The sequence below is a fragment of the Plecotus auritus genome (assembly GCF_963455305.1).
Source record: "Plecotus auritus genome assembly, chromosome: 4".
Taxonomy (NCBI): domain Eukaryota; kingdom Metazoa; phylum Chordata; class Mammalia; order Chiroptera; family Vespertilionidae; genus Plecotus; species Plecotus auritus.
Genome location: NC_137775.1, coordinates 33,831,553 through 33,854,767, shown reverse-complemented (window position 1 = coordinate 33,854,767; position 23,215 = coordinate 33,831,553). Strand labels below are relative to the sequence as shown.

General features: G+C 39.7%; 1 protein-coding gene across 8 annotated transcripts in view; it reads right to left on the bottom strand.

The window, feature by feature from the left end:
• Positions 1-17,716: 17,716 nt before the first annotated feature.
• The window catches only part of STXBP5 (syntaxin binding protein 5), a 152,665-nt gene continuing 147,166 nt past the window's right edge, over positions 17,717-23,215 (bottom strand). For all 8 annotated transcript variants that reach the window (XM_080666219.1, XM_080666214.1, XM_080666215.1 and 5 more), the window contains 2 exons: positions 22,162-22,382; positions 17,717-20,219 (listed from right to left, as the gene is read on the bottom strand). In XM_080666219.1, coding sequence (XP_080522345.1) covers positions 20,178-20,219; positions 22,162-22,382 — 263 coding nt within the window. In that variant the 3' untranslated portion in view covers positions 17,717-20,177. The remainder of the gene's footprint in view (positions 20,220-22,161; positions 22,383-23,215) is intronic.

Genomic DNA, 23,215 nt, shown 5'->3' with positions numbered 1-23,215 from the left:
CCGGCTCTCCGACATCCCCTGAGGGGTCCCGGATTGGGGTACCAGAGTGGAGAGGGCGCAGGCCAGGCCAAGGGACCCCACCAGTGCACAAATCCATAAACCAGGCTTCTAGTTGAAGTTATAAAAGTCTTTGAACTTGGCGGCGAGGGGCACAAGCTGGCAGAGCTGACCCTTGGCTTGGGGATTTAAGGGTTCTGACCCAACAGAAATGAATGCCCCAGTAGTTATGGGCCCAAAGAAGGGTCTGAAGGGTGTATAGATGGCAAAACATCTATCTGGTCCAGAGGGAAGGCTCTGCCTCCAGGGGCTGGCAACTGTCAAGGAGATCCCAAGCGAGTGCCTGAGGTAGTAGTGATGTGAGAGAGGGAGAATCTCCCCAACTTCTTCCAAGTGTCTGTGTTTCAGGCTCAGTCCACAGATATGGGGTACAGGGATGGATAGGGAAGAAGGGGAGGGGCTGCCCCTAGGCCAGGGACCAGTCCAGCTAGCCTATGTTGGGTGAGGAGGGAGGGGCATAGGAAATGGTCTGGATCAGCCGTGGGCAAACTACGGCCCTCGGGCAGGATCCGGCCCGTTTGGCTGTTCTATCCAGCCTGTGGAGCCGAAAGAGCAGAGGGTTCTCTTGCTCTCCCCTCCGCTCCTTTACTTTGAATTTATATTAGTTCACACAAACACTCCATCCATGCTTTTGTTCCGGCCCTCCGGTCCAGTTTAAGAACCCATTGTGGCCCTCGAGTCAAAAAGTTTGCCCACCCCTGGTCTGGATCAGTGGGCTCCCAGCAGGGAGTAGGGTGGGGGTGGGGGAGGAATGGGGTCAGGGTTAGGGTGGGTGAAAACCAGGTGCTAGAAGAGGCCCCTAAATTTCCCTCTGGTGGTTCCTGATGGGAAGAAAGAGAAACTTACAACCAAGGAGCTGAAATCTATTGGAGGTGGGCTGGGGATGGGGGGACAGGTGCTTAAAGGAGCCAGCTTTGAGCTGGCCTTGGAAGAGGAGGAGTGGAACAGTACAAAGTGTATTGTGGGGGGCGGAGGGACCTGGATGGAGGTTATTGGGGGAGGTTGCTGGTGATAAGTTGGCATGTGTGCTGAGGTCACCACATGTATTTTAACACAGTTCTAGGCATTGTGGGCTAAATGTAAGCAGCGAAAAGTTTATCCTGTAAGGAATAATCCTTGACTTTAAGAAGTTTTCCTTTTACAGTACTATTAAGTAGTACATGTGCGGGTTCAGTCCCACTGTGAGCTTAATTAAGCTGCATTCCTCTCAGCTTCAAACACAGCTGGGAATTTTGAGGACGAGGAGGGTGTTCCTGTCAGGGGTTCTGCTGGCCGGAGGCCCAAGGAGCCTGCAAGAATGAACTGCTGAATGAAGAAGCAGTCACAGCCTAAAAGTTCGGGGCTGAGGTTCACAACGCATAAGCTCTACCCCCTCAGAGTATACAGCTTTCACACCTGGGTCCCAGGGAGAGCCCTGGCTCAGGGTATAGGAATGACAACCAAGGGTTTTTCTTAGGGAAACTGCTGAGAAGGGCTGAGGCCAAGGTGTGGCTAGCCAAGGGCCAGGCCCTCGCCTGCAGCTGTGGGAACTCTGGCAGTCCAGGGGCTGCTGCTGACTTTGCACCAGCTTCTCGCACCTTCCCTGGACAGCCTCACAGTAAGCGTCATCAGAGGGAACTGGAGCAGATGGAGGGGGTGCGGGCCAGGAAAGGTGCAGTCAGTGGCAGGTGGACACCCCAGGTGACCCCTAAACATATCTACTGGGCATTTTTGAAAGAGGGGTTGGAAGTCCTACAATTGCAGGGAAGGACAGAAACAGTGCCTTTTTCTTATCCTGGTGTTCACCAGAGCTGCCAGGTCCCGCTGAGCTTGGCTGGCACAGGACACAGGAGAGGAAGGCGGGTAAGAGCTGAAGCAGACAAGTGTTATGAAGAATAAGCACAAATTTGGATTAGATGTTAGGTACAAAGGAGACTATTGAAGCAAGGAGAATTGCAGAACCCAATGGTTCTCAGAGTGGCCCCGGACAGCAGAAGCCTCACCTGGGAACTTGTTAGCAATGCAGATTATTGGACCCTCCCCCAAATCTACTGAATTAGAAACACTGCAGTGGGGGCCAGCAGCCTCAGCATGCCCTCCAGGTGCTCTGGTGTGCGCTAATGTTTGCGATTCGCTGGCACACTGAAGGAAGGCCCTTAGTCCCAAATACCCACCTGTGCTTTGACCCACTAGAATCACCTGGACACTTTAAAAGGCAGATTCCTGAACCACACCATTGAGCACCTATATATAGCTCAGAAGGTTACAACTGAGCAATTTAGATTTTTTTTCTTATTGTTAGGTGATTCTGTTATGCATTGAAGTTTAACAATGATCATCTTTCTCAGACAACAAGGCCAACATGAATGGAAAGATGTGGCCTCCTTGTGGAAAGGCTCCTTTAACAAGTGGTGGAGATAGCGTATGCCCACCTAAGAATGTGGATTTCAGAGTCAGGCTGACTTGAGCTGAATTCCCAGAATTATTGTGAATCTACGCATCCTTATCTGTAAAATGAAAATAAAAAGAGTCCTACCTTCAGGCATTGTTATAGATTGAGGTAACATGTATAAAGGGCTTAGCACCGTGCTTGGCATGCTGTTATTATAGTAATATAATAGCCTTCTGAAATGAGACTGGATGTTAGGGTAGGGTCAAATTAAGAAAAACATCGAAAGCTACATCGTTCCGGTTATATGGAGGTTGTTTTAGGGTACTCCACAGAAACAGAACCAATAAGATATATCTTTAAATAAATAAGAAATATATATATATATACATATATACATATATATATATATACATATACATATACATATATATATATAATAATGAATTAGCTCACATGATTATGGAGGCTGAGAAGTCCCAAGATCTGAGGTTGACGAGCTGGAGACCCAAGAGGGCTGATGGTTTAAACTCTAGTCTGAGGACAGCTCAGCTCACACAGCCAGGCAGGCAGTTTCCTCTTACTCAGCCTTTCTGTTCTACTCACGTCTTCAATTGACCAAATGAGGCCCTCCCACATTGGGGAGAACTCTCTGCTTCCCTCAGCTGACCAACTTAAATGTTAACCTCAACCAGAACATCCTCACACACACCGAGGATAATGATTGGCCACATACCTGGGCACCCCATGACCCATGAAGTCGACACATAGAATTAACCCTCACAGAGATCTCTGATCTGAGCCATTGGATATTTTGGGCTGATGAATGATAAATAGAAACCTGTGTCAAGAAAGATGTTGAGTTAGATAAAAACAAAATAAAAAACTCAAACATTAGCTACAATGCAAGTATACTTTACTTATATATTCATTTAAAAACACACTATTAATTATAATATCATGCATTTCTGTGAGTAGAGGCAGAAATGCAATAGAGTATTTGACGAGAATTCTGTTGGGCCTTAATCATAATAGGGGCAAAGAACAATTCGTGCATTTTGTCCTGTGGGCGGCTCCATTAGAAAGAGGCCCATCCATCAGCAGGAGGAGTGCAGGAAGTCAGCAGAAGCGTCTCGGCTGAGAGATTCAAAGGCTTGACAGTGTATAATAGATGTAAGATTTGTCAAGAGGCACGGTCAGACACTAAAATGCATCTCATAAAGGAAATATTTTTAAAGGAACAGATGTCACCCCTGAAGATAAATGAAGATTGTGTACTTTTATGGAAAGAGGTTTATAGAAACATTTGTCTTCATTCGTTATCTGGAGCTTGTGAAATACATTTCATTATCATTTAGTACTAAAGAAATAGTCTTGGTGCCTTAATGTGCAGGAAATACATTCAGTCAAAATGATACTTAGCTTTGTGGGGATAGCTAGAGAATTTAGGAATTCTTCTCTTCACCCGAAGAAATACAAATATATAAATTTGTAAAAAAAAAAAAAAAATCTAAATTTGTAAATGTGAGAATTGGATTTTTCTATAAATATTAAAAATAAAGCACTAGAAAAGTAAAGCACCAGATCTCATCATCAGCTTAATTGATGACTGGAGAAATTCAGTCCACAGGCAGTGGCCTGGAGTGGCCACAGTTGCCCAGCTGGACAGTGACAGAAGAAACCTTTGGTCTCGGATGCTCCTGCCTTTTCTCCTTCCACAGTATCTTCAACAAGACACTTGGAATCCAGCAAGTACACTCACGTGGCAGACATAATCTAAATGTGTTCACACAAATTTTCTCATTTAGTCATTGAAATAGGTGTGGTTAGGATTTTGGATCCTCTTTTATAAATGAGCAAAACTGAATGATTTGTTCATGGGCACACATAGCTAGAAAGACGTTCAAGTCAAATTCAGTCAGTTCTCTTAACTCTAGTTCTAGTCTTTTGGTTACCTCCCAAGAGTGGAGAAAAATATTAAGTTGCACTTGGGGACAGATTTGGTTTTCTTTATGTTTTCTTAATGGTAACATGCATTAATTTTTTCAATGTTAAGCTATGAATAAAGCCTTTATTTATTTATTTATTTATTTATTTATTTATTTTGCATAATCAATGGTGGATTTTAAATACTTGAACTAAAAAATTATGGTGACAAGAATGTTGACAATATACTGGGATACTCAAAACACGTGGACTGCCTGGCCGACCCAGAGATGGGAATGATAGTAATGATGGTTATTAACAAGGATACTTGAAATATAAATGAAAGTACCAAATTTATTTTTAACTACATGGCATAGTTTTCACCCTCAATTTTGTCCGTTTTAATTTTATTTATTTTTAAAAATATCACAATATAACAATTATCTTTATATAAAAGCTTAATATGCAAATTGTTCCCACAGGAGTTCAACCAAGGAGACTGATTGCTCGCTATGACATGTGCTGACCACCAGGGGGCAGCATGGAACAAAGGAAGGCCCCAGCCAGCTGCCAGAAGGCCCCAACGGCCCTGATCACCAGCCAGGCCTAGGGACCCTACCCATGCACTAATTTCGTGCACTGGGCCTCTAATATAAAGAATAAACACATCCAATCTGGAGTCTCCACAACCTTTTCCAGGCCCATACATGTAGGCACACATGCAGGTGTTTGTTTTTGCTCAGACAGAATCATGCTATGCCGGTTACTCTATAATTTGCTTTTTATATTTGGCAGTTTTCCATGGGCATTTCCACACGTTAATCTTAGACACAGGTGTCTTTTTCAGTCTAGTTGCTTTGTAAACACACATTTTATATAAATGGAATATCACCATGTGCGTGTTTTTAAAGTTAAGTCTTTTTTTTTTTTTTTTTTTTTGTCTCCCTCCTCCTTTTCTCATCCTTTACTCCAAACACAAGGACTCTAGGCTGTGTTACCAAACTAGGGTCTCTTTCTATTTGTATTCAGTATATGTACTTCCTACACACACTGTATCACATCTGATTTGAGATGCACCCTTTTTTTCCACAATTTAACATCTCTGAAATTGCGACATGTCTTACGGTCTTATATTTAATAAAATATATATACATGGGGCCTTTTTCCTCATTCTTTACAAAAAACAAGATTATCTTTTACATTATCTTTTTCTACATTTTTTTTCCTCTTTTACTTTGTGGAAATCCCTCTAAGAAACTCTAATACTTTTAAAACATGTATTATAATATATTCAGTATCTCTCTACTGATAATTATCTTTTTTCTAACATTAAAAAAAATTCGACAACAAAAATACTGGAATAAGCATTCTTGCTTATATATTCCATGTACCAGTGCTTTTATTTCCCTCAGGACAGATTCCAAGGAGTGGTATTTCTAGCTTAAAAGGTGTTAGATTTTTTACTTGAGTAGTGTTATCAGATTACTTTACATAATGGTAGTAGCAATTTACTGCTGTTCTGGATCCTCACTCCTGCACAACCACCAGCCCAAATCTTAGTGGCTAAAGACAACACCAATCTGTTACTTTACTCATGAGTCTGCAGTTGGAGTGGAATTCAGTGAGGGGATAATTTGGCTTTTGGATCTACATGTATATGAGACCACAGCTAAGGTCTGGGGCTAAACAGCTGAGGGCTACCAGACAGCTCTCTCTTTCTCCATGTACCCTCAGGGCCTCTCCATATCATCTCCAAAACTGAGGCTCTCCCACAGGCCATCCCAGGGCTCAGGCGGGAGCTGCAAGGCTCTTTACAGCCCAGCACAAGGAATCCCTTTTAGTCACTCCCTCCGTAGTCTGTTTGTCAAGCAACTCACTGCGCCCAGTCAAGAGGAGGAGGAGGAAATCATTCATACATCTTCTGGGCAGGGAACAGGAAAATTGTTTCTGAATCTTTCTCAGCTTAGATCTTATCATTCTTTAAAAGTTCTGTCAATTTGACAGTAAAAACTGGCAAGTCATTGTTACTTTTATATTGCTCTTGAGGATAGGTGAAGACGGAATCTTATGTGGCTGTTGGCCACCTGAGTCACCTCTTCTAGCAAACGCCTATTCATAGATTTTTTTATCTTCTTATAATTAGTAGGAATTTATTGTATATTAGAAATGTCACTTCTCATCTTGTCATACATGTTACAAATACATATATGCGTGTGTGTATATATACATATATATATAATTTTGACTTTGTTTTATGGTGTCTTTGCTGTATAATAAAATTTTGTGTGTGTAATACAATTTTGTCTGTCTATTATTTCATGGCCTTAATTTTCTTCATTGATTAGGAAAATATTAATAACCCCATAACTGTACACATTTTAAATCTTCTGCTAATATATTTATTTATGTTTGTCCGTTTATTATTTTAGATTTAACTCAAATCTACCTGGAAATTAAGTTTTGTGTTAGTCTGAAGTAGGATGTACAGCTTTGTTATGTTATAGTCCCTGCTATTATGAAAAAGCAAAGCCAGAAAGAACTGGGGACTTCATTCAGTTATTTAACACATTAATTTAGTATCCACTGTGTGTCTGGGAGTTTGTAGTTACTGGAGATGCAGGGTTATGCATGACCAATAAATCCTGCTTCCACAGTTTACTGCTATGGTTTGGAGGTTTGTGTTCCCCCAAAATCCATATGCTGAAGTTCTAATGCCCAATGTGATGGTATTAGGTGGTGGGTCCTTTGGGAGGTGACTAGGTATTGAGGGTGGAGCCACTATGAGTGGGGTTAATCCTATCTAATAAAAGAGTAATATGCAAATTAACCATCTCTCCACAACAAAGATGGCGGCACCCATAATGGCCTGGGCGGATGCTGGCGGTGTTGCCCTGGCAACGTGAGCCCAGCATCTGCTCCTCGGCTGCAGAGGGAGGGGAGGGGCCTCTGGCCAGAGGCACCGGGTGGCGTGACACGAGCCCAGCATCCACGCCCCAGCTGCACGGAGGGAGGGGAGGACCCAGAAAAATGGATCTTCCCAGTTCCTGACACTGATGGAGCCCTATGAGTGCCAGGGTTCTCCACCCACAGATTCCAGTCACAGCCCAGCAGCCCCAGTCACAGACTGGAAGCCCCCTGCCTGCAGTGCAGATGCAACCAGCATGGCGCCACGTCAGGGGGGGGGGGGTCCAGCAGGCATGCTACAGACATCAAAGTGCTGCCACCACAGCCGCCCCCCTGCACATGCAAGTAGTACAGTCTGAGGGGGCAGCTCCTGAGGCACGGCTCCGGTGGCAGCTGATGCATACCACACTGGCGGGGAAGTGGGACCTGGGAGCCCAAGCCCCTGAGTACCCGAGCTGCTGGGCATCGCAGGCTGGGGCCCAGAGGAGGCCCCAGGACAAACATTTCCTGAAGGCTGCACGGAGGGAGGGGAGGGGCCTCTGGCCAGAGGCCAGGGAGAGGGACGCTGGTGTCGTTGCAGGCCAGGCTGAGGGACCCCTCCCCGCTCCCCTCCTTTCCCCGTGCACAAATTTCGTGCACCTGGCCTCTAGTGTTCTTATAAAAGAGACTCCACATTGCTCCCTAGTCCCTTCCACCATGTGAAGACACAGCGAGTAGTAGGCAGTGTACCACCCAGAAGAGAACCATGCTGTGTCTTAATGTTGGATTTCTCAGCCTCCAGAAGTGTAAGAAACAAATTTCTGTTGTTTATAAGCCACTCTGTGATATTTTTGTTATAGCAGCCCAAACAGACTAATACACCTACTTACCTTCTACCAGGAGAAAGACAACCCAGTTAACAATGAAGCAGAATGAACTTGGCATTTTCCGGAAAAAGAAGAGAGGGAATCTGGTACACAAGTGGGAGGGGGCCCAGTGAGAGCCTGCGGCTTCTATTGTGAGCAAGGGGACAACAGGGAACATGAGTGAGTGAGATGCAGGGAGGCTGCATCTACTGAAGAGGGAGTTCTCATCTGCTAGTTTCTTATTTTCAAAGAAGTAAGGGGAGAAGCAGGATGCCCGCTCCATTTGGAGGCTCTTGGGTACTTGGAACAATGAGGGGAAAAAGTAGCTTCTACTTAGAGGGTTGCAGCGAGAAGTGTCATCAGGGCACAGTTAGGGCAACAAAATGGGCTTGAAACCATTGGAGAGCAGTGGCATTTGCTAATAATTGTGAGATTTCGGGATACAGAGGAAGGGGTTGGGAAGGTGTGTGTGTTGGGTGGGGGGTGTATATGGGAGAAATGGGGGAGGAACTATGGAAATAGAGTCCTGGTGACATGGTGCTCTGGCTCTGTCATCATGTGGCCACAGAGGGAGGAGAGGAAGGCTGGAGCGATGGATTCACCTGAGAGTCTCAGGAAGACAGGCCACCGGCCCAGCTCCACTCCAAGTATGGGGCCACTGGACTGAGTTCTCCCTCCAGAGCTGCGGCCTGCCTGGTGCTCACAGACCACAGAATCATTCTCATTCTCGGGATGCCTGGCCGCCATGCAGTCCCCTGGGTGCTCCCAGTGTCTCAGATAAAGAGATGGAATGCTCTCTCCATTCCTTCCCACTTCTATACTTTGGGACTCTAAGCAATTGGTTGCTAAGGGGTCACCTGTGTGCAGTTTGAAAAACTTCATGAGTGGTTTAGAGGACTAACAATAGCATTTAAGCACAGTCACATCTTGAAATACTTTTACTTAAAATTCAGTTTGTTAATATAAAAAATGTTATTTATGTGGAGGCAGGGTTGTATGATGGAAAGACCACAGGAGTTGTGGAATCATAAATTCTGTGTTTAAATCTAAATTCTGTCCCATACTAGCTAGGCAACCCTGGACATGTTAATAAATCTCTTTCCTTCAACCTCAAGGCTCCTCATCCATTCAATATTTTTCCTCTTGTAAAAGAGTGCAGAGTATTAGGCGAGGACATTGGAAAGCATCCGGCACATAATAAAGGGGAGCTGGCTTCTCGTCTCTGTTCTGAACATGGAAGTTTCAGTAAACACTTAGTGCAAATAGGAAAGAAAGAACGAATGGGTCCTACAGAAGGAATAACGTTAGAAAAAGCCACTGAATGTTCTGAGATGACGGGGGCGGGGGGGGGGGGGGACAGTGGAGCTCTCAGGGCTGCTGGCAGGACAGGGGTGGGAGGATGAGTGATAGGCCCAGGGAAGCATGAAGGAAGAGGCATCGGAGAGGTAATTGTGCAGAGGAAGCTAAACATACACCTCTATTTCAAACCAGGGCAATTCATTTGGGAAAGTGAAATTGAAGCAGCACCCACACCAGGTATTAAGGCTGGAGTGACCCATGCGAGAAAGGGAGGGCTGCTCAGGGCAAAGTCAGAGTGACCGCTGCGAGGGGGAGGGTTAGGAGGGTGGCTGGGCACAGAACTCCCAGATGGGTCTGAAGATACATGTGGCTCCACAGTCAGAGGAGAGAAAGGCCAGGGGCCTTCAGGTGGGGTCCCAGGGCACTGCTACAATGAACTGGATCGATGGTGTTGTCGAAGCCTAATTAAATGTATTGGTAATTGATCTGAATATTAGGATTGGGGCATGATTTCTAGTTTATCTTTTAAAAATGAGATAAACCTGATCACTATTGCTCTTGGATTTCCCCAGTGATAGCTGCATGATCGGCTGTCGGTCATGGTCTGGGAATTCAAGAGGAGCACACACTGAGCAGAGACTTCCCTCCCATCCCGAAGAAGGACCTTCCTCCTGGCCCCGAGGACCGTACCAGAACCTGCCTTCGGGACTGCACAAAGAACAGAAAGGTGCCGTTGTCACCGCAAACTCTGGGCCCCCTTCCCAGTACCAATGGGAGCAGCAAAAGCAGCAGTGCCTCCTCTGCACAGAGCCCGGGGCGGGGCGGGGGGGGGGGGGGTTGGCGCTGGCGTTTGGCGAAGGCAGAGATCACTGCACAGCCACGTCAGGAGGAGGCCTGCAGGCAGTGTTTGCATGGTTCCCCATGTCACCAAATTGACCCAAGTTGGAAGGAAAGAAAAAGGGGCAGGTGTGTTAAGGCGGCAATATGACCTGCTTTTATTTCCTTCTTGTTAATCTTTCTTTCTTCTTTCTCTCTTTTTCTTTCTTTCTTAAATTTAAATTCTTTATTGTTGAAAATATTACATATGTCTCCTGCTTTTGAGATAGCCCTGGTCAGGGTGTGATGTCTTCTTGGAGAATTAACTTCTTGATTATGAAATACCTCTCTTGATCCTCGATTATCTTTGCCCCAGGTCTTTAAACCAGTACACTATACCCTTTTCTTATTAGTTTTCTCAATTGCAATTTCCACCTTTCTCTCGACTAGAGTTTCAAGTACGGATTTCAAGTCTTAACATGTGAAACTATTTCACGGACTAATGAGGAAATAAGACAACAGACATAAGACTAAACAATCACCTGTGGATTATAATACTCCAGTTTTTCATCTAAAAAGCTGAATTTAAATGTTCTCTTCTGAGTAATTAATTGGTGATCATGAACTAGAATGAGAATCTGATGACTTATTTCAAACCATCATTGGACTTGACTTCCTTCCATTGCCCCGATCTCTCCCCTCTGACTCACACATATGACTGTGTCTTGTTCACCACTCAGGCCATCTTATTTAAATTAAGCAGAGCATTAAATGTAGATACACAGTACAGAGTATAAAGTCTTACACAATAATAAGCTTTCAGAAACCAAATTTTCAGAACTGTCAGAAATATAAAAGGACAAATAAAATATTAGTCCCTTTAAAATAAAAAAAAAGATTTTATATTTTATATTTATGGAGAAATTTCAAAAGAATTATCAGTAACTACTGAATAGGTATGACAGAAATATAGAGATATTGAAATTTAGGCAAAATGTGAAATGTATAAAAATATATGTGCATCTGGGTATATATGAAAGCCTATGCACATGTATAAATACATAATATATGTTTCATATACATATTATACTCCTAACTGGTCTCACAAATATTAATTAGCATCGCCTACTTGACAGGTATTATGCCAGACACTGGAATTACAAAGATGGATAAGACAGTCTCTTTTCTCAAGGAGCTCTTCGTCTGGAGAGGAAATGGATGCTGGACCACATTGTGCTGAAATGCAGCTATGGGCATGAGGAAATGATTGTTGTAGCAGAGAGGAGGGAGCAATGAATTATTCCTGGGGGCAAGGAAGGCCTCCAAGAGAAAAATGGCATTTCAGCTTGGCCATAAAGCTTCAGTGGGATTTTTCTCGGCTAAGAGTGCAATGAAGGGTACTCCAAACAGGAACAAGAGCATGGAGAATTGACAGTATGTGTTGTTAGGACGTGAGGGGGATGAGTTTGGAATGGTTCAAGGTGCCAGAATAAAGGAATGTGGAAGGTGGATGGTTAAGGAGCCATATTCAAGTTAACAAATGGAACTTTAGTATAGGGTATTGGGGAGCCTTTGAAAAGTTTAAAGAAAAGAACAGCTTATTTGGAGCTGGAATTAAATGTACTGGGGAAGGAGGCGACTGAAAGTGGGAGGCAATTAGGAGTGTTATCAGTAACAAGGCGCCGAAGCAGAGGCAGTTCCTGAGCAGGAAGAAGGAAAGGATTCATTTGAGAATCAGCCCTGGCCGGGTGGCTCAGTGGGTTGGAGCATTGTCCTGTACACCAAACAGTTGTGGGTTCAATCCCAGTCAGGGGGCTACCGTTTGATGTTTCTCTCTCACATTGATGTTTCTCTCCCTTTCCCTCTCTAAAATCAATACATATATTCTCAGGTAAGAATTAAAACACACGAGTATCATTTGTGAGGTAAAAAGGATGCATTGGTGACGGATTAGATGTGGGTGTTGAGGAAGAAGGCGCTTCATAAATATCTAAGGTGGGGAAATGGTTTGATGTGTGCAATGACATATTTCCTCTCCCCACATACATAACGTTTCCTGCTCAGGTAGCAAAGGCGCATCACTGACCCTCCTTGTCCTTACATTAGTGTTGTTACTTAAGAAACAAAGAAAATGTCACTGCTGCTGGGTGTGACTCCAGGGCAGGGTCATGGCCGGGCTCACTGTTCTATCCCCAGTATTCAGAATACAATCAGACACATCCAGGTGTCCCATAAAGACCTGCTGAATAAAAAACAAGCTGACGTTGAATTTCAAAGCTCATGGCATAGATGATAGCTTTGAGGACAAAAAGGGTTTCTAATTAAATGGCAGCTTAGGTTGCATCAAGAGCTGAGGTTCAGGCCTAAACAGAAAGCATATAGAATGATCTCCTCTCTGCACACACGGGATGAAACTCTTACAGGCTGGGGTGGAAACAGATGACCGGCTCTGAGCCTGACACCTGCAGAAATCAGCTCCAAGGAGGGTGGAGGACTGATGGAACTCACTGAAGTGTGGGGGCCGAGAGGAGGGAGAAGTGAGACTCCCCTTTCCTTCGGCGTTCAGAGGAGTTTCCCACACTGTGATGGCATGACAGCAGAGATGCCAGGGGCCTGAGAGAGCTCCCCAAGTGTCCAGCAACCCAGTGGACACAGGACAGCATCTTACCTTAGGTCATTCCTTCTTAATGGCTATCTGGGAACCAGAGTCTAAGGGAAGAGAGGGGAGAGAGCATACTGAAGGTTTGGGCATCTTCAAGTCTTCAGAGACTATGCAGTGATTAAAAATTCAAAAGCAAAGGATCTATGAGAAGTGTTTGGTGTTATGAGTTTGATTTCTAAGTTCAGACAATATTTACTTATACAATATATGATTTGTGAAAAATATGTTAACTACACTATGACCAAACAGCAAAAAGTATTTACTCTATTCACCAGAGAGAAAACATTAACGTTTATAAATTTGAATGTATTTACTTAAAAATAATTGGCAGGCACTGGGATTCTGATTGTTCTGTTTTGAAAGGTAACTACATATTAATTTTAATAAGATCTTATATCTTGATGATAGTTGGCAATAAATGCATCCTGAGTTGGCTCCCGAAGTAACACATCAGAGATAAAATTCACTTGAAACCAAAGATGCTTGTTAAATTCAAACACATTTAAGTTCATTGATCTCCATTAATTACTTTACTAAAGACAATATACCAATTTTTTTATCCTGATTACAGCAGTTTTAAAACTCCTCGATTTGCTGATCCTGATACAAGACCTGTTACTTGTTCTTCCCTGTTCGATTTCCGACCCAGTCTCTAAGGGACCAGCATTTTTAAGATCACACAGCCTTGTGTTTGTGTGCTAATCCTGTTTTCTAACCATTTCCAGAGGTTTATTCTAACCCTACTAGTACTGTGAAGTAGGTAAGGCCAATATTTAGATCCTCGTTTTAAACATAAGCTACAGGCAAACAGAGGTGAGTGCCTTGGGAAGGCCACCAGCATGGCTAGCACTAAACTTAAAGACAGAATACTGGCCTTGCAACTCGGGCCAATGTGCTTGGCATTTAAAAGAAGCTGCATACGATGCCCACTTACAATAGAAGGCAAACACACTTGCCTAACCATTAGCCAATAGTCCCTCACTGAGTTTGGTTATCAGAGGGAGTAAACTTTCCAATATACTAACCACTGTGTGCTTCATACCTAAGGCTTTATCCATTACGAAAATGAACCTTTGCAAGACCTTAAGTTTTCCCTTCTTAAGGGTGCTCAGACAATGTGGGACATGACTGCCACCATGTGGGCAGAAATAGTATATAGACTTCAAAACTAAATAAACCTTTCATAAGAGAATTACCATATTCTTTATTCTGAAATGCAATGAAAACAATGACAAAAAAATGAAAATCTGCTTTAAGTTTTATTATTTTAGATCCAGTAATGCAATGTTCATTTTTGATACAAGTTGTTGGACACTGATACTTATTAACAGCAAAAGCCTTGCTACTCCAAGTACCAGTATGTCCCACGGACCAGCAGAATCTGGATTATCTGCGAGCTTACTAGGAATCCAGAGCCAGACCCCACATGCCCTGAATCCGAATCTGCATCCCCGAAGATGCCCAGGGGTTACCAGTACACACTACAGGCCAGCAAGTGTCTTCTACAGCAGCGCCTGCCTCCTTGACCCTCATCCCCTACTGTGTCCCCAGCCAATGCAGGGGCAGGTGACTTTTACCAAGAAGTCCAGATAATTAAGAAAAATGCAGCTCGTTTTAATCGAATTACTTTATTAACTTGATGTTCCCTTTGCTTAGGTCAAATTAATGGATTAATTCCACAATTCAGAGAAAAAAATTAAAACAAATTTTCCAGAAAAAAAGGGCTTATTTAGTTTCAGGAGAGATGAGAGTATTTTATTTTGCCCAATCAGAGCCCTTCAGCATAAAGAGACATTCATATACATATATATGAACATTTTCCAGAAACATTTATTTATAATACATTTTTAAAATACCAGTTTAATGGTATTTATTTACAAAAATATCCCATTACCTAATTTTAAACCTTTTGCTGTGATGACAGTCTGTAAAGTACAGGAATGCAAAATAACTACAAAGTTTAACACACATTTAGTGTTTGCAGTAGTGCTTTTTTGACTTTTTTCAAGTGAAATAGTACACAGAGATGGGTTGTTTTTTAATCGTATTTCAAATGCATATTCCAGCAATCACCTCTGAGATAGTTACTGGACTGAGCAAGATATAAAAAAAAAGAAAAAGAAAGTGCAGCAACTGAACACTACCTGCATGTACAGTTTACAGTCGACACAAGCTAGAGCGCCACACAAGCATGCTGGCCCCTGAATGAGAGAAAAACTTCATCTTGCTCTTTTTAATAATTTCTGGTGATGCATTCATTTACAACGAACCAACAATTTAACTAGAAAGCAAAATGTTTTTCTGGTTCTAACTACCACATAAAGCTGAGGTCACACCTAAAGTGTCACGGTACTTTTATTTACAAAAAAAATAATAATAATAATAAAAAACATGAATTACCCTCTTTGCATTGCTTCCTATTGATATCAGTCTGTTGTCAACTCCTTACATTGTCTTAAGTTGAACCAAAGTTTAAACAACACAAAACACATAGCGAAAGTATTAAAAAAAAACAAAAACTCGCAAATAAATAGGATTCCATTGCCATTAGCCTATATCCATTTTAAATGCCTGAGCAAAATAACCTACAATAAATACTGATTTATTTACATCTCACACTATAAAATTTTAGTTTAAACTATGAGCCTCATTGCGAAATACTGGCAAAACTGATATTCATGGTTTTTCTGACGTAAAGAGTGTAATAAAAGAGCAGTTAAATGTAGCCCTAAAGTACTGTACTCAATTTGTAAATGAATTGTGCCCAATAAGACCAAATAAGACTATTAATAACCAAAGAAAGCAACACGATAACCCTGATAACTGGGGAGTTATTAAAACCCATTTAATTCAGCTGAGAAAGGGAAGCTAAAGTTTCCCCTTTAATTTTTGTTGTTGTCACAACTATTTTTGCCCACAGAACCTTTCAAACTTGTTACAGTCCTAAGATCATTTATATTCACAGGAAAAATAAGCCCCATAGTACTTTATAAGAAATTGATCAGAGTGATGAAACTGTGTAATTACAATATAATTAACAAAAGCTGTAAACAGTATCTTCACATTCATTTTTAAATGAGAAAAAAAGATGGGCATAAATATCAATCCAAGAGAACAGAGACTTTAAAAGGGGAAAGGAAAAAAGGGAGGACACTGAAGATAGAGGAGTGCTCTTTTTCAAACTAAATACAGATTAAAAATTCTAGGAATATTGATCAACAAATTCTATAAACTACAAAATAAAAACCTTCATTGACAAAAATACATAAACTCTGTTTTCATTTTTGGAAATTTATTTTTAAAAAAGGTAGAAGAAAATATCTGGAAAACTATTTTAAATATATATATATTTTAAAACAATAGTTAAGGTAGGCATCCAACTTAGCAAGCTGCAGCTATTGAGAAAGATCTTGCAAAGATTGTTGTGGGCATTTTCTCCAAAATAAAGTTAATATTTGAAAATGCTCAATAGAGGGTTTTACAAAGAAATAATCTCTTTCCTGTCATGAGTGAAGACTTTTGAATGATGTATGATTCTTTAAAATTAATTGTATCTCGATATGAGATACCAGTATTTCTTATTATAAGCGTGAAACATAACTTTTTGTATGGAAAATATACATACTTTTTAAGTACTTTGACTTAAACTTAACAAGTTCACCATTTTTAAAATTAAAGAGTACATTTATAAAAATTCCATTTTAAAACTAAAAGTATATTCTCTAGCAGTATGTATAAATATAACATGTTACTGGATGATCTTAAAACAAATCTGAAAGTGTTGCAGTAATTTTAAACCTAGAACACTGAAACACATAGCAAATGATTTTACTTTTTATTCTTGAAAACTGTATAAAACCTATTAAAGGTTTTAAAACTATGATCAGTTTAATTGTTTAAGGTGCAGTTAGCAGCATACTCATGATTTTGGTATGTTTTTATACATATGTATCACTTGATTTGAACTGAGAATGTGGATTAAATGATAAAAAGTTTTCATTACCTAAAAAGGTGCAGAAAAATTCAAGTTTTAAGTTCAGTGCTCTTTATTTTGAAAGAAATAAAATAAACAAAATCCCAAAAGTTAAAATGTAAAATAAATCTTTGACACAAAAAAGTTACCTTTGGATATAGCTTTTCTAATGTCATATGAGAAAATGCCTTAAGCAAAACGTATGTGGGATATAAAACTCAGGGTGGACTTTAAACTCCATGGTGTTTTCCACATATTTTTCCTTTCCTCAGCTGTCTTCCCACTGCCCCCTATAACCTAAAAGTATGTAACACTTTCAGACTTGTTTAAAAACACTCACATATCTAATGAAATAACTTCAGAGGTACCTACAATTAAGTTCTAAGCAAAAGAAACACTTTTCTTTAAAGTACTGTACTTAAACTGTAATATACTAAACATAACATAGACAAGTAGCAGCATTTTTTCACATCCATATAAAAATCAAATTAAGTTAGCAATAGCTCAGTTTTATATCTATAACCATTTTTGGAAACACTCTGTACAATTGAAATGCAAACCAAAGGGATTAAGCTGATGCAAAACTTCAAATGGCTATAATACACAGAATTTGTCAGAATATAAGATTTCAAATAACTTTCTAAGCAAATACATATAGATTTTAGTCTGAAGAGTGAAATGAACTAGATATGTGGTACATATAGGGAAACCACTTCCTATTCACAAACTGCTAATCAATGAATACTTCAATGACTAGAGTCAAGGACAAATGCAACAAAGAATAATGTTTGAGGATATGAAGGAAGCACACGCAATCTTTCATTTTTCTAACATTTTCTACTTTGACTTTTTTTTTGGTTTGTTTTCCTGAATTCTTGGCTTGCTGGTGACTATTTCTGCATTTAAAAAGAAAAAAATAGAGATGTTATCTCTCAAATTACAATAAATTCCCTGGGTTAGTTATTCCTGCAGACTGTCTCCTATCTACAGACTGACTCAAGTATAACTTCGAGAAGCTTATTTCCTATTTTCAAAAATACTTCAAGCTTTCTAATCCTAAGTTTCTAGTGTGCTGTGCATAATTTGTAAATTTAAAAATGAAATAAAGTAAACCAAAATATTGGTTTAAAATTTTCTTATAAAATCCATCTCAGGTAAATGTATCTACTTCTCTATTCGAAAATAATTACAAGATTGGTTCATTTTATATACAACAGTAAAAATGAAGTGGATATACAATTAACACAATACAGCAAATTAAATAGAGTTAATATGCCCTTCCACATGAATGGGTAATCAACCATTATATTACTTTATTTAGTGCTTCTCAACTTCAAAAATCTGTAACTATACCTTTAAAAAAGGGCCTACTACTTCCTGTGACATATGGAACAATGGGTTTATTAGATAATGTACAATAAAAATTAAACAATTTGTAAACGGCTGAATGTTCATCATACAGCTGACATTAACAAAACAGAAATATGTTATCAATAGATACTTTCTACAAATTCAAAAACTTGTGAAAAGTACTATATCTTTAAAACATTTCTTTTGGCTTGGTCAATTATCTCTATCACATATATTTAGTCCCTCTCTAATGATATTTAAAGTAAATTTTAATGTAAACTTCTGTATCCCGTAGTGCACATTATAAAAATGTAAACAAAAGGCTTTATGAATGAAAAGCATAAAGAGGAAACGATGCCTGACAGACTGCATGAAATTAAGGTGTTCCACCTTACCTTTAATGATCACATGGAACAGAAAAACAGCCAGCATGTTTGCTATCAATTTGTGCTCTGATTATCTCGATGAAAAAAGAAACTGGTTTTAAACAAATTTTTATAGAAAAAATATTTAAATTTCATTAAGTGTAATGCTTCTATTTTGCTTTTCCTTCATTGCTTTAGTAACAATCAATAATAATCTCAGATGCCAGCGTTATGAGATTACTTACTTCCAAGGTCTACCGAGTTGTCTCCTTTTTGTCTGCAATGCTATTTTAGGAACCCATCATTTGCTGTCCACTGATGGTCTCATTGGCATTACATTCCAATACAGATATAATTTAGTTACGAAAATGCACATATTTTCCTTTCCTTGGGCTTTTTAAAACCTTGAAAGGACATGTACAGATGTATAGTATACGTCTACAGAAAATATTTCGTACGTCATCAGACTAGACTCTTATAGATAATTATTGACAACAGATGCTTGTAGTTTTCCATGCGACAGCATGTGCACTAAGATTTAATTGGCTCATCACCTGAGTGTACTGGAACTATTAGCAAATCAGGGGCATTTAAAAAAGGGAGCTGAGCACTTTATTGAAATAATGAAACGTTTTTTAAGCAATTTTAATTAAATAATGCAAAGGTACATTTGATTAAACATTTTATAAAAATTCAAGCAAAATTAAAAACTTAGCCAATTTCAACGTTTTTACAAATTTAACCAGTAACTCTTTTGGTCAAATCCACCTTTAGTTGAATTAATGAGAATGAGGACAAAGGACACTGAAGTATTCTCCTCACCACAATGGAGGTTTTTCTCACTTTCCACACTGCGTAGCCACTACATGGAAACTCCCAGGATGATGAGCAGTTCAGTCATGCTCTACACTTTTCTTTTCAATGAAAAGTGATGTATCACCTTGTTTTGTTTTTGACAAAATATGGACTAAACACAAGTATACAGTGACAAGAATCCAAGAGTGGCCTATACACAAGTCAACCATGTGTACGTCTTTATTATTTAAAGCCCGCCATTCAGCTTATCTGTGTAAAGATTTGGTAATACACAGTTTGTTTCTTTCTCACTAATGATACTGAGGACCAGTCAGTTTAAGGGAGGGAAAGTCCAAGACAGCTGTTTATAATTCAGTCAATGAGACCAAACATAACCATTTCTGCTTCAGAGCTTTAACTTATTGCCTCTCCCTCAGAGGTCAAACACTGATGGCAGATGCAACAGCACAAATCTTTTGGCATAAGACAGTTTAATACAGGAATGATCCAGGAATAGTCCCTGCCACGGCTCCTCAACATCCCCCTTGGTTTCCTCCTTTGTAACGTGCGACCTGCGAAGTTCCCAAACGGTCATCTCACAGCTGGCACAGACCATACACTCCACACTGAGCATGTGGACACTCCTCAGTAAAGCCACGTGACTGAGGTAAAACAGTGCATAATTGTGCTAGGAAAGAACAGTATCCAGTGATGAACATCCTTTAATGTTAACTTTCCTAAAGTAAAATCAATGAAATGAAAAAGGAAAATTCTCTTTCCTTTTGGCTGAAGTTGAACTTAGTTGGATTTCTGGTGGTCAGAACTGGTACCACTTCTTATCTTTGTATTTCAACATCATCTAAATGGGAGAAAACATGTTTAAAAAATGCCAGAACAACAACATTCGTAAGTTATAACTGATTACTATATTTTTCAAAACTTACCATTCTGAAACATTCTCTAGTGTCATTATTATTTACTTCACATTAACTTACAATGAAAGCGATAAGAACTGTTTCACTTAGAAAAAAAAGTCCATAACTATTAAAAACCAGACTAGAAGACTCTCACATTTCTTAGACACATGACATCATAAAATTTTGGCTCAGTGCTCTCTTTGGTGACCTAAGCTAATACAAATTAAGTTAATTTTCAGTTCTCTAATTTTAACTAGAAATAATGCTTAACCTGGGAATGGCCTGGCTGGTGTGACTCAATGGTTGAGCGTTGACCTATGAACTAGGAGGTCATGGTTTGATTCCTGATCAGGGCACATGCCCGAGTTGCACACTCTATCCCCAGTGTGGGGCACACAGGAGGCAGCTGATTAATGATTCTCTCTCATCACTGATATTTTTAGCTCTCTCTCCCTCTCCCTTCCTCTCTGAAATCAATAAAAATATATTAAAAACCAACAAACCTGGGAACAAAAGGTTAGAAATTCTACCATTACTGCCATCTAAAATTTCCTGAGCTAGCACTGCATGATACACTTTCCTTATATGATTTCATCTGGTTCTCAAAATAACTCTATGCATCAGGCAATACTATTCTCCCATTTTATAAATGAAGAAACTGAAGCTTAAAGGGATTACCCAAAACAATACAATGGTGAAACTGGGTTTGAGCCCACATAGTCTGATTCAAGAACCTATGATCTTAGCCACCTCAATGTATTTTCTTCCTTAGACTCTAAAATATGACTCAAGAATATTTGGCAGGAGGAAAAGCTACCAGTTTGAGCTTGTTGCTAAATATTTAGTGTAGATATATTCTGAAATTGGCTTAAGTGTTATATGCTTTAGAGATCACAGTCAGGTGCACGGTTATGTCAACAAAATTCTTGCCCTAGATCAAAGGCTGCTAGACTATATCTGAGGTGTGTTGGCCTAGTACAAGGACTGACAAAGGACCTCTGATTCTCTTTGAAGCCCTGAACAAATCTTTTCCAGATCAAGTTACCTCTTTTATGCATTCTAGGTGACAGCATTCTTGAGTAAAAAAGAGATGACTTTTGATTGAAAAATTTACAGATCTCTTGCTGGCAGATTGGGTATTCAAACATAAAACCTTAATATGGATTTTTCAGACAACAAACTCAAAATGTCCTCAAGATATAGGTGAGGAAGTGAATGCGTGAAGTAACCCAGTGTAAAGCATCAAGGAATGGCAGACTTGTGTGTCAAAATGAAAATAGTGTATTGAACCTAAAGGCCTATATTCAGTTTTTAAAGTGTACTATGCTGGCCAATAAAGCCTATTTGTAAGAGGACCAGCTAGGAAGCGTACTTTATAGATTCCCTTTCTAAACTCTACAATGATGTCCTAGCTCTTCAAGATGAATTCGCTGCAAAAATGCATCTTACTACTTCTCTGTCTGAATTGGTCTACAGACGGATTTAGAATTGTCTATTGAATAAAAGTGCTTGCCAATACTAGTCATTTAGATCTACCTAAAGAATCAAGAGAGGAAAATTATTTCCTTCTCTTGGAGAAATTGATAGTAGAATATGAGGCATTTAGGAAAGTTAGCTGTGTTACTGCATTCCCTAAGAAACAGTTGCAGAGAAAAGGTCTACAGGTTCCTCAGATTTATAAACTTCAGTAAAAGACCAAAAGCTACTGAGACATATTCTTGTAATAGTTCCCTCTGGTGGCAAAAATCAGGAATTTCCCATTGTACAGAGGATACACAAAAATTCATGTGCAGATATAAGATAGCTATAAAAATACAGTAATTTTCATACCTGTTTTACCGAGGTGTTTTTTTGTTTGTTTGTTTAAATATTTGCTAGACATACCTCATGAGCATGTTTAGAAAATGAATCTGCACTGGACAACATAGCTGTGGTTCTTTCTTCTAGGTCACCCAGTTTCTGCCCTCTTTCATCCAGTGCCAACCTGGCTCGTGCTAATTCACCAACGACTCCAGATGCTGCTCCTTTCACACCTTCAATGCCACCAGGACCAGGGATATGTTGTGCAAGACTTCTCGAAGCCTTTCCTGAGGACGATTCTCCAACTGAACAAATTGGTAAATGAAAGAGTAACTAAAAAAATGAAAATTTTACTAATATAAGATCCTAACCCTAGCAGTTTGGCTCAGTGGATAGAGCATCAGCCTGTGGACTGAAGGGTCCTGTTCGATTTCAGTCAGGGGCACATGCCCAAGTTGTGGGCTTGATCCCTAGTAGGGGGCGTGCAAGAGGCAGCCTATCAATAATTCTCTCTCATCACTGATGTTTTGATCTCTCTCTCTCTCTCTCTCTCTCCCTTCCTCTCTGAAATCAATAAAAACATATTTAATTTTTTTTTAAAAGTCCTACTACCTGATAGCACTAAAACAATTTTTAGATTGAATGACAATATAATGGAAATATTTATATATTTCACTTCATAATTAGTAGATGTTTTTCTTTTATTATGATCGTTTTAATTTTTAGATTTTTTGTGAAACATGCAAAAAACAAATGTACATTTAAATATTTTACTGTATACATAACAGGACTTGTGCAAAGAAGGGACTGGTAATTTTTTTGTTGAAATGAATAATGGGTATGCTGACACCAATTTATGTAACAGTGAAAATTACTCTTAAGTGTGAAAAAAACTGAACATAAATTAATTTAAAGATATCTAAATTCAAATACATACTTTTAAATATACAGATTTAATTTAGTTTATTTACTCCCTGCTTAAAATACTATGCTTAAAGGCTTAGAAGTAAAGAAAAATAAAGAATTTATTCAGTATTCTATTTTAGGCTCCAAAAGTTATAGATATATTACATCCCTTTCTTCCTCTCCATTTATATTGTCACTTACCAAATAGATCAAATTTTCCCTTCAAAAGATC